This window comes from Ictidomys tridecemlineatus, chromosome 8 (genome assembly GCF_052094955.1).
Source record: "Ictidomys tridecemlineatus isolate mIctTri1 chromosome 8, mIctTri1.hap1, whole genome shotgun sequence".
Taxonomy (NCBI): domain Eukaryota; kingdom Metazoa; phylum Chordata; class Mammalia; order Rodentia; family Sciuridae; genus Ictidomys; species Ictidomys tridecemlineatus.
The window spans coordinates 114,731,783-114,744,531 of NC_135484.1; the positions used below are offsets into that span (position 1 = coordinate 114,731,783).

Genomic DNA, 12,749 nt, shown 5'->3' on the forward strand with positions numbered 1-12,749 from the left:
TAAGTAGTAACAATTTAGCAAAGAAGAAAATAAATTGAGTTTACAAGCAGAGGAAGGAGACAGACAAGAATAAATACATGATGGTAAAATTTGCTAAGAACAAAGTAGGAGCTGGGCGACATAGCCCATGCCTGTAATCCCAACAGCTAGCGAGGCTGAGGCAGGAGTATCGCAAGTTCAAAGCCAGCCTCAGCAACTTAATGAGGCCCTAAGCAACTCAGTGAGACCCTTTCTCTAAATAAAATTCAAAAAGGGCTAAGGATGTGGCTCAGTGGTTAAGCAACCCTGGGTTCAATCCATAGTATCCAAAAAAAAAAAAAAGGAACAAAGCAGGGCAAGAAGTAGACAGTGACAGCAGGGGTCAAAAAAAAAAAAAAAAAAAGGAAAAAGCTTCTGAGGAAAAGATCCTTGAGTAAGGTCCTGAAGGAAATGAAGGAGCCAGTCATGTAGGTATGTGAGAAAAAGTGTTGCAGGTCATGGTTAGAAACCAGCACTGAGGTCCCATTGGGAATGTGGTTGTCTGTATCCAAGGAAGAAAAAGAAGCCAAAGAGATCAGAATGGAGAGAGGACAGAAAGAAGGTTACATGAGACTAGATGAGGATGCACAGGATCAAATCAAGCAGGACCTCTTTGAACTTACCACACTGTATTTCGTTCTATCTTTTAAATTGTTCTTCTCTTCCGTGAAGGGCCTCAACTCAATGATCAGGATTGTTGTATTCCTCAGAGATTAATACTATGACTAGCATAAGGTGGATGTTCAAATATTTATTGAATACAATCAATAAAATGTAAATCTAGAATTCCCTTTACCAATTCCATTTATATTGAAATGAAAGACTAACTTATTAGTTGAACAATCATTTTTAGTAGGTGGGAGGCTGAGCTGGGGGATCATGAGCCCTACCAGCATTTACTACAACCAAGGCTGCTGAGTGGGCTGTTGTAGATTTTCTCAAGATCGCAGCATCCAAGACCCCACTCATTCCATTTCGCTCTTAGAGAATGAAGCAGAGATAAAGAATTCAATGTAAGAAATTCCCTGGAATGGGAAGGTGCAAAACGGGAAAAGTGGCAGAAGACTAATTTTCACTAACCTATGACAACAGTTTTTCTGAAATCTGAGAGAACAGTTTCCATAAATAGTCTCAAAGCTTTCCACTGCTTGATCAGAAAACCACTATAGTAGGAAGAGGCAAGGGGATGTAGCTCAGTGGTACAGCAAGTGCCTAGCATGCTCAAGGCCCTTGGTTTTGTTTCTATTGTAGTTGTTTTTGCATATGATTTATTGAATATGGCACCAAAAATACGGTAAAAATCAACAAGTGGGACTGTATCAAGTTTTAAAAATTTTGCTTATCAAGGATACAATTAACAAAGTGAAAATGTGACCTACAGAATAAGAAAAAATATTTGCCAACTCATATATCTGGGAAGGGGTTAATATTTAAAATATATAAAGAACTCCTAGAACCGTGGGAGTTAACAAGTATAGAGTTTTAGTTTTGTAAGAAGAAACAGTTCTACAGAACAGTGAAGGCCCTGGTTTGATCCCCAGTACTGCATTAAAGAAGAAAAAAGGGTGGGGGTGGCAATACTATTATTGGGAAAAGTTGTAACTTAATACTGAGCATAGGTCTGAATACTGGCTATTTAAAACTTTTACATATCTACTGACAACTAAATATTTATAGCACAAATAGGCACATATATGTATTTGTAGCCTCCTGACAAATATTGCCATTCAAGAGCCATTCAATGATTTGCAATCATTTAAAAAAATCTAGATATATCTTTATATAAATTTGCCACCTATACAACCATACCATATAGCAGTCAAGAGCACTTGTCTCATCTTTTAACTCCGCATTTTCCAAACACTATCTTCACTTATTAGATTGAGTAACTGTACATTGTTCCTAATGAACAAAACTCACTACCTATTGTTCCTTTCTCAAAGGTAGTCTTACAAATGAAGTATTCAGGGTACATCTTAACCTAGAAATTTAAAACTTGGTAAAAATTTAAATTGTGTGATAAAATGAAAAGTGTTAACGGAAACATAAAGGCACAAATACACAAAACACATGATTAAAAGTGAACCATACATCTGAAAAGTAATTAGAGATTTGCTAATTAGTACAGAAAATCCATGTTCAAAATTACAGTCTGCTGTAAATCTGGCAGTGTGCAGAATGCTCTAGTCTTCAATGTGTTTGGTTTGGCCAGAAGAGTGGGTTTTATTTGTTTTGTTTTAATGTGAATTTGAATGCTTTTAGGAGGTATAGATATATTTTACCACAAACTCCACCACTCACAGTTATATAACACTGAGCCTCATTTATGTTATTTGTTTAGCCTTGAAGATAGTTCAATTTGCAAAGCCTACAATTGTAAATAAAGTTGTTTAGTCTCTTACACATATTCTAAAATGACTTTGGGGGCATCAAGGGCCTGGACCAGTGGTAGAGCACTTGCCTAGCATGTGTGAGGCCCTGGGTTTGATCTCTAGCACCACCAGAAACAAGACAACAACAAATACTGAACAAACCAAAAAAAATTCTAAAACAACTCCAGAAAACACTGAAATAGCTACAATCTTAGAAAAGCACTTTTTTTTTCAGAAAATCATCACAAAATGTAAATAAGACATTTCTTAACAGCAAGCTCATCATTCTATTATTACTATTCTATATACTCATTCTATTATACATTCTATTATATATACATTATATATACATGTATATCATATATAAATGTATATTATATATACATTCTATTAGACTCATCATTCTATTTTCAGAGGTTTTCTGGGATCAGGAATCAACTGCCTCATTTTTTACTATTTCACAGGGAAGTCAATGGGGCCTAAAGAGGTAAAGTAACTTTCCAAGGTCATACAGCCAATCGGTAACTTGGATACAAAAATATTCTGAATGTTTCACCAACTGTTTTCACCCAGAGTTCTGAGCCTGTTCCCACCAACTGCTAGGTATTTTGCACTATAATCAGTAACCAACAAGTAGTACTGAGATTTACTTCCAAGAGATGAACTTAGTTGTTGCTAGAGTTGCGTGAAAAAAGCTGATGCCAACTCAGCAGTTATGATGCTTGTTGAATGAATGGATGGATATATGAATCAATACAACTTTAATGTAGTTGGGAGCCCTCATTCGGATGAAGAAGCCAAAGGTGTTATAATCCATTTCCAGAATACCTAATTAAGCCAAACTTCAATATTTGCCCAAGCCAGCAAATCATGTTTTCTTTATTTGGTCAAATAAATACATCTTTATTAAATTTAAAATTTGGGATAGAGCTCAGACCTAACTCAAATGTTTTCCAAAGTAACTCACAAACATGTTGCTTTACTACCATGTTAGAACATCGAAAAACATTATTTTGCAACATTCTCTTTTCCAAGCATAGCCAGCAGCAGGTCTCAACAATTTGTGTCACACATGCCTCTGGGTAGCATCCAGTAATATTTGGAAGCCTCCATTATGGTGCCAAAGAGGACTGCAAGAAACACAGCTTATTATTGCCTATTTTTTCCTTTGCTTGTTTCTTAAACTTACATCAGCAGATTCAAGGTTAATGTAGCTAAGGAGTCTTGTGAGTGGACCAAATTCTGCTCTGTCCTCTCCTCATCATACCATGTTCAAGTATTTAAAAAAAAAAAAATTGTAGTTGTAGATGGACAGAAGACCTTTATTTTGTTTGTTTATTTTTATGTGGTGCTGAGGATCAAACCCAGTGCCTCATGCATGCTAGGCAGGCACTCTACCACTGAGCTACAGCCCAAGCCCCCCAAGTAAATTCTAATGAAGGGGAAATTATTTTTAGCTACCTTTCCTCCTTCTACCATTTCATCTTCTTCATTTCTTTTTCCCCACAATTTCCATAGAAAGAACTTATGAGCTCAAGCATATTCCCCAATTTGTTTTGTGGGAAAGGATCAAATGGTGTTTATACACAGCACAGAATAAGACTGAGGAGAAAAGGTTAGGTTCTGCACTGGCAGCAATGGGAAGTACTATAGTTTGGATATTAAATGGCCCCAAAAGGCCCAAGTGTTAAAGGCTTGGACCCCAGGGTGGCACTATTAGGAAACAGTACAACCTTTAAGAGATGGGGGTTAGTGGGAGGTCTTTAGGTTACTGGAACATGCCCTTGAAGGAAACTGTGGGACCCCAGTCCCTTCCTCTTCTGCTTTCTAGCCTTGAGATGAGCACTTTTGCTCTGACATATACTCCCCACCACTGCCATCTAGAGGAATGACCACCAGATGCCTAAAAGCAATGGGTTCTCCTGACCATGAATCATAACTACTAAAACCATGAGCCAAAATAAACCTTTTCTCTTTATAAGTTAATCAGGCATTCTGTTTTAGTGACAGAAAGCTAACATGGGTTAAGGAAAAGCAGTCATGATCTACAATTCTGTTTTGGCTTTTACAATAATCATCCTTTCCACTTAGGAATGTCAAAATTTCAAAAGAAGCAAATGTGTAACTCTGTATTAAAGGTGTTCTGTCTCTCTTATGACATCTATGAACTGGGGAGAGGCAAGGTAGGTAATTCAGATACTGGAGAGAACAACACTAGCAGAGGGTTCGTACACGCATGGGAACATCTGCTTGGATGTGTCTTGCACTCATGAGCACACCTGGACAATGGGATCAGGAGCCAGTACATGAATACTCCCCATCTGAGATACAGTATGTATAGCTTCTCAGATGCTGGCAGTTTCCAGCCCAGTTGCCCAAGTGGACCAAATCATTAACGTATTCTTGTAGCACCTTTCTCTTCTTCCCTATTTCATTTTACCTAGCCTTCCCCTCGTGGTTCCTCAAACTTTCAAGCTCTATGTTCTAGGGGATCCCAGGTTAAAACAATAGTCACAAAATTGGGAGAAATCTTTCTCAACTTGTAGGGTATGCCCTTGTCCTGGTGCAAAAATCTTAACACCTCAAAGATCAGCATGTAGTTCTAGTATTATTTCCCCATGCACATGGGATAAAAGAGCAAAAAGCTTATATGGAACTAGGCTCCATTACATTTCTTTTTTTTTTTTTTTTGAGAATTTTAATATTTATATTTTAGTTATCGGCGGATACAACATCTTTGTTTTGTATGTGGTGCTGAGGATCGAACCCGGGCTGCATGCATGCCGGGTGAGCGCACTACCGCTTGAGCCACATCCCCAGCCCTCCATTACATTTCTTGAAGAGTACCTCTGAAAGTTAGGACAGGCAATTTGAGAGGAAAAGTCACAAGGGAAACCCCCTCTACCCTCTTCTCCATTGGAACTTTTGTAAGGACTCTCCAAATGGGATACAAAAACCTGAAATGATGAAAACACTAAAATGTGCCACACATAAATATGCATCTTCTGTATCTACCCCAAAACCCCGGATAATAGGAATGAAGAATCTGTTGAAGTCCTGTATAACTACTAAATGATTCAGGAACAGATACAGGTTGCTAATCCTCCTCCAGCTGAGGAAGGCAAATGCAAAAGATATACTCACACATCATTAAATTCCTCCAGAGATCTTGCAGGTGTAAACACATCCAATAGACCAATCACCTATTTAAAAGAACATAAATATTGTACAGTAAATAAATATTGAATTTATAATACCCATCAGGTCTTAAATTGTTTTACATTGGATAAATTCCAAATCTAGTCACCTAAATTAACAAAATCACAGCATCATATACTTAATAATTCCAACTGTCTATTCTATTTTATTATCTATTTTTTTAGAGAGAGAGAGAGAGAGAGAGAGAGAGAATGAGAATTTTTTTTTTAATATTTATTTTTTAGTTTTTGGCGGACACAACATCTTTGTTTGTATGTGATGCTGAGGATCAAACCCCGGCTACACACATGCCAGGCGAGCGCGCTACCACTTGAGCCACATCCCCAGCCCCTATTTTGTTATCTAAAGTCTTGATTTTTAAAAATTTGGTCACATAAGTCAGTAGCTTCTCTGAAGGCAACAGGATTTAGGATTCCTGCCTTATGTATGTATTAAGTCTAATGAACAAACAAACAGGAAAAAATTCATGCTCTTCCAGTTATTATCATAGTATTCTGTTTTTTAAAACATATTTCATGAATTATGGCCTACAAAACCAACATTTTAAAAAAGTATTATCTCAGTATACTGTTGATATTATTCTAATAATCTAAGATAAATTTCTTAATTATTATCTGATATTGAGATGAAATAATTTTAAAATGAAAAAGGAAAAGACTATCTTTATACAAGGATAAAGCAAGGAGCTATGCAATACTCAGTAACACATGTCTTTGAGCAGATTTTTCTGATCATAGATTTATAATACTGATTTAATCACATACAGTACCCCCGAGTTTCACCAGTTCCACTGAAAATCCAGACTGTTCATTTCAACAAAATTAGACACTAAAAACAAGAAATACCATAATTTATTTGTAATGTGCCCAGCCAGTTTTAAGGCTGTCTAGATAAAAATGAACAAAAGCTAAACAACCCTCATGAAAACCAGACAAAATACTCAAAACACTGTCATAAAAAAATAAAATTCTTATTTTTAACACTATCATGAAAAATAATACTAAGTAGGATGCTACTTCACTCATCCAAATATCAACTTAAAAAAAAAAAAAACACTTTTATTTATTTACCTTTATGTGGTGCTGAGGATTGAACCCAGGGCCTCACAAGTGCTAGGTAAATGCTACACCACTGAGCCACAACCCCAACCCCAAATATCAACTTTTAAAAACAAATGCAGTCATACAACCTAAACATGAAGGGGAAGAGGTGAGGAGGTCCTTGGAATTTAAGGATCGATTTTTAAGTCTATGCAAATTGTTCCAAAGGAAAGACACAGAGTCACTTTTCAGACCCTTCACCACACAATTACATGCAAAAAAACCAAAACTGCCTATAATGGTAAGCCATTATAACAATCCTTAACACTTTGTGATATTTTCTTTGATTCTTCTGATGTGCATAAGTTAAATTGGGATTATACTGTGCATAAATTTATATTTCCTACCTTTCTACTTAACATCTACTTATTTTTCATGTCCTTCTTATTCAATAATATTTGTATGCGCTGTATTTATTATTTCTATATACCATATTTTAACATTAATATTTGGTAATGAATTTGGTTTTTGAGCTCCATTTACCTCAAAAAAAAGCATGGAGCTTCATTGCTTATTTTCATAGTACTGTGGGGAAGATTAAATAGACAAGGTTTCTGAAGGAGACTTGGGCAAGGGACTAACCAGCTGAGGATCGCCTACATACACAGTGATCATAACCCATAGAATTTCATTAAAAATTACAAAGTATAACATACATGAGCAAGTTTTTGAAGCAGCTACTTCCAGTAACAGAATTTGAAATGTAAAGCTAAACTATTCAAATGATTTGCTATAAGAAAGCGAAAAGCTTTGTATAATTTAATTTTAAGATGTACACCTAACACTGCCTTGGAAAAATAATACAGAAAAGCAGACTAATAAATAACACCCTATCAAAATCTAATTTCCTAAAAAGGAAAATATTTACAATATTTAATGTATTTAACACAAGCACACCAAAACAACAACAGTATGAAACTACCCAAGTTACATCAAAGTATTTTCTGTTTATTTGTTTGTTTTGTGGTGCTGGGGATTGTGTGCCAATTTAATAAAAATGTATTATTTCTATGTATCATCCTTTGAATTATTATAGGATAATCATTAGAAATATTTGTTGCATAAGTATCATAAATGTACATTCTAAAAATTTCCAGGGCCCTGCACATGATAGGCAAGTGCTCTACCAATGACATTAGGGGGGTGGGATGTGAGCTTTTACAAAATACCTTTCTTACATTAATTGTATTTATGAAGTACAAATCCTAAGGAAAATATTGCAAAACATAGGCTTCTCAGCTTTATCTGGAGAACACTTTAGAAATATTCCATATATATTAATTTCTCACTTCTTAAATGGAAATTCCCTTTCAATTCAAGTCATATTTTAGCCTATCCCCTTAATCCTGCCATTATCTGGTTTCAGTCACCTAAAAGTAATCTAGGAATGAAATTTTTAGAATGTACATTTTTGATACTTATGCAACAAATATTTCTAATGATCATCCTATAATAATCCAAAGGATGACATAGAAATAATACGTTTTTATTAAATTGGCACACGCCCCAAAATAAAAAAAACTCTACAAAGGCAATGTTTAATATCTTTTAAAATAACCACAACAAAACAACCACAGGGTTAATCACAGTAAGGTCAAATCTAAGCTTCCCCAATAAAACTTCTGGAAGAATTCCCATAATTATTTTTAATTTAAGATGTACAGATCTCCAGGCACATAAGTTGGCAATCTTTCTAAGTAACTGCCCAGACTGCAAAAGGATGCAGCTGGCAATCTGCTTCTAATCACCCCTTAGAGCAGGTGTTAATGAGGCAAGGTCAAGAGTTCAATCAAGAACGGGCCAGCTGACTTTGTTCAGAGGAACTATCACAGTCACAGTAGTCATCCCCTAACTCCAGTCACCTATGTAATAACTGGTTGTCATTTGTTATCACTGATAGAAATAACTCAAGATGAACTACCCCCGAGGTCAGAGGCATATCTGTGTAAAAGATTACATATGCATCTGGCCCCTAAAAAAATCTGTCACCAACAAAGTTTTCAAGAGTTTTAAGCTGTTGCGACTGCTACCTTTGGAGGCCGCACAGCTAGCTAAAAACCAGATGGCGACTCAAAGCAGTCATAAAAAAAAAAAAGAAAGAAAAAGAAATAAAGAGAAAAGAAAAAGTGTAATGAAGAAGAGGAGGATATAGGAGAAGATTTCTTTGAAAAATCCTCAATTAAATCTACTAGAAGACTTGGTTCTTCACTGTGTAAAACTACTTTTACATTATAAGCACCTCACAGATGTTGACTACAAGGCAGAAAATGTTCTTCATGAAGTCAAAGTCTTCTGGCCTCTTCTCACCCCCGCTTCAAATGTGTCAAGAGAATAGAGAACTATGAGACATTCAACTATGTGCCTTCTTTTGTTCAAAAATACAAGTCACTAATATCTAAGTTTAGATGACCCTCTACTGATAGAACCTAAACATCTTAATATAAAAAAGATGGATAGCTAATAAGCAAGCTGCTTAGAAAACAATTTATATAAATTAAAATCCTGTTTTTCTAATACCAGCAGCCCTCTTTTTTTAAAAAATTTTTTTAGTTGTTGATTGACCTTTATTTATTTACTTATACGTGGTGCTGAGAATCAAACCCAGTGCCTCACACATGCTAGGCAAACACTCTACCACTGAGCCACAAACCCAGCCCCAACAACCCTCTTAAGAGTCCTATAGTCTTTCCTAAATTAGAATAATTGTATTCTATCATTCTGTGCCCCCACCCCCATACCTCTACAAGCAAATTATAATCCAAATAGAACTAGCCCAGTATCATGTAATATATCAAAGTATCTCATTACAGAAAATTTAAACATTAAAAATTAAAGATGGGGCTGAGGCTGTAGCTTGTCTATCGGGTGCGAGGCACTAGGTTCAATCCTCAGCACCGCATAAAAAATCAATAAATAAAATAAAGGCATTGTGTCCATCTACAACTTAAAAAAAAAACCCTAAACTAAAGATGGTTATTTCTTATGATTACTAGAAAAACCAAAGCAGGTAGATTCAGAGAACCCAAAATAATTTTTGTCTTAAACACTGGCTAAAACTGTTTATATGAAAAAAGCAAGATAATGAAGTAATGAACTGGTAATCTCCTAAACCAGATGTTTTTAAATTAGTATCAGTGAGATACTTCAGCCTCTGGAGGTATTTTGGGGTTCCATAAATGTTCAGTTTGAATTCCATTTTTGAAATATTTCTTCTTACTTAAAAAACTGTAACAATGTCTCTGTCACATTATTAATGTGTAATGAAAAACAGCATACACATTCAAATGTGTTATAAACCAAATGTAAACACATCAGTTAAGCTGCCAGGCCACTTTGATTTTATGCAGACCTGGGAATAAACTTTCCCCTGCCAGCTTTTTCCACATATCTCGACTTCTTGTAAACATGTCATGATTAGAAAGGCTGCAGCTCTGCACTAAACTGGCCCATCCTGCAGTGCTGAGGATTGCACCCAGGGCAGCTCTGTCACCAAGCCACATGCGCAGTCCTCTTTTTATATTTAATTTTGAGAAAGGGTCATGTTAAGTTGCCCAGGTTGGCCTCTGACTTGGGATACTCCTGCCTCAGCCTCCCAGGTCTCTAGGATCACAGGTGTGCACCACTGTGCCCAGCTTTCTGTACTGAACTTTTTTAAAACCCAGATTTGCAAACAGCTGCTCATAAAAAACCACACTTAGGAATAGAGGTTACCTGTAGAAAAAGGATTTTCTTAATAGTATGCACTCAAAATAAAACATGGAACAAAAAGATACAGCTGTTAAAAAAAAAAGCATCCATAATGTAATCACAAATGTTAAGTCTTCATGTTCTCAATTTAGAAAGAACTTGCATCAATGAGACAAATGTATACTAATCAAGTATCCCCTAACCTATGTTTTTTTTTTTCCCCTTACTGTGGAGAAAAAAGTTCAACCATTAAAAAAGAAAGATTCTGAATTCCCAGATTTTGAATTTTTTTTTTTTTTTTTGGTGCGCAGTAACAACCAATAGGGCCAATGACTCAACATCTTTCTGGCCCTTGTTTCTACAATGTTACAAGTTTTATAGTACCTGTTATACAGCAGTCACAGAAATTCTTCTTGATTTTGAAAGTCAAAAAATTAAGTGACATTCGTCAACAGTTTTTCACTTTCAATTAATAATTCAATTACATCTACTGATTTGCCATATTAGGACTTATAATCACTCCTTTGCAAAAGGGCATTGTTCTCAAATTACTGAGTTGGTAGAAAAGAAAAAGTTATATTTAACTTAAACAACTATGTGACATTTATTAGGATAAAAGAAGGTTAAAAAGAAAAATTATAATATCAAAGTACTGTACAGTCCTCCCATGGTTACCAATATCTGCAGATGCCCACACTCCTTCTATTAAATGGCATGGTGCAACCTGTGCAAATCCTCCCACCTACTTTTAAGATCATCTCTACATTACCTATAATCCTAAAGTAAATACTATGTAAATAGTTGTTATACTGTTTTTTGTTTTTGTTTTGTTTGTTTTGTTTTGTTTGGTGCTGGGGATTGAACCCTTGTGCATGCAAGGCAAGCACTCTACCAACTGAGCTATCCCCCAGCCTTACTGTATTGTTTAGGGAATAACAAAAAAGTCTGCATGTGTTCATTAGAGTTCAAATCTTTTTTCCTCCAGAATATTTTCTATTTGTGGTTGGTTTAATCTATGAATACACAGAGCTGAGGGCACATATAAAATAGCCATCTTTAATAGAACTTTCAGTGAATCAAAGCATTTCCTCAAACTTTTTTACTAAAATAATCCATGTTAACAGAAAATAGCCATGAACCCCCCACATTGATAACATAGCCTTAAGCAAACCAGGCAAAGAGTAAAAAAATTTCCTTTTTAATATCTTTTAAACATTCCTAAGAAATTTGTGTTGTACTTTATAGGTAAAACTAGAACTCCTGGAAGATGCACTATTTTTATTTCAAGACTCTGACTTGACAACCCAGTAGCCACTAACACACAGCACACCGAGAAGCAGGAACCAAACTTCAATGCACTCCAATGTATTTCCACTGGCAGGAATTAAATCATAATTTTTCCGGTCTACTCCAAGAACAAACTATATCTTCGTTGGATGAATAACTTACATTTTCATGTTTCATGTGTTTAAGTAACCGCAGCTCTCTGTAGGTCCTTTTGGCATGAATGATGGACTGAAATGGTCTGGACAGCTTCTTCACTGCCACACGTAACCCAGTTTTTGTGTCAAAAGCAGCACTAAAGAGAAGAAAAGGGGGGGGAAAAAAGTCCCACCATTAAAAGTGCTCTAAATACCATTTTTGAATATTCACAAATTTATTTCATTTCCAAATTAAATGGGCCTAAACAAAATAGAAAAAGGGGGGAGAAAACAAAAATACCTATAATCTCACTATCCAAAGACAGCTTCTATTATTTTTGGTGTTTCCTTCTAGTCTTTCTCATGCATCTAACCAGTGGTTGGCAAATTTTTTCACTAAAGGGCCAGACATCGTGCACCCCCAAGGCCTGTCATCATAGCTCAGGTGTGGTTGTTTATAGCTGGAAAACAGCCAGATAATAAGCTAAAAAGCAGGTGTGGCTCTGTTCTAATAAACTTTACAAAAACAGGGAGTCAATTGATCCAAATAAGCCAGCAGATTGATAATCACAGTATTGGCTTTTCTGTCTCCTCTGCCTGGGCCTCACTTCATCTGCCACCATAAGCTGACGATCAGAGTAAAGGCTTTAGAAAATACTGTGTTCAGAAAAATGAGCTGGTACTAATATTTCCTGTGTACTTACAAAGTACTTGGCACTTTCTAGAGGGTGAGATACAGTAAGAAACAAACCAACAAATCCCTGCTCTGGGGAGAGAGGAGTAGGGAGAACAATAAAATAATTTCAGATAGTGATGGGTGTTGCAACAAAATGAAATGTTGATGGAAGAAAGAGTGAAAGAATGACGGGAAGCCAGTGCAGTTACACTACTTTAACTAGGATGTTTGAGGAAGAACACTTGCGCTTAGAACT

General features: G+C 35.9%; 1 protein-coding gene across 2 annotated transcripts in view; it reads right to left on the reverse strand.

The window, feature by feature from the left end:
• Mapk14 (mitogen-activated protein kinase 14) overlaps positions 1 to 12,749 on the reverse strand; it is a 71,968-nt gene that overhangs the window by 31,044 nt on the left and 28,175 nt on the right. For both annotated transcript variants that reach the window (XM_005318767.5, XM_005318766.4), the window contains exons 2-3: positions 11,846 to 11,975; positions 5,535 to 5,593 (exon numbers count right to left, since the gene is read on the reverse strand). In XM_005318767.5, the coding sequence (XP_005318824.1) occupies positions 5,535 to 5,593; positions 11,846 to 11,975 (189 nt within the window). The remainder of the gene's footprint in view (positions 1 to 5,534; positions 5,594 to 11,845; positions 11,976 to 12,749) is intronic.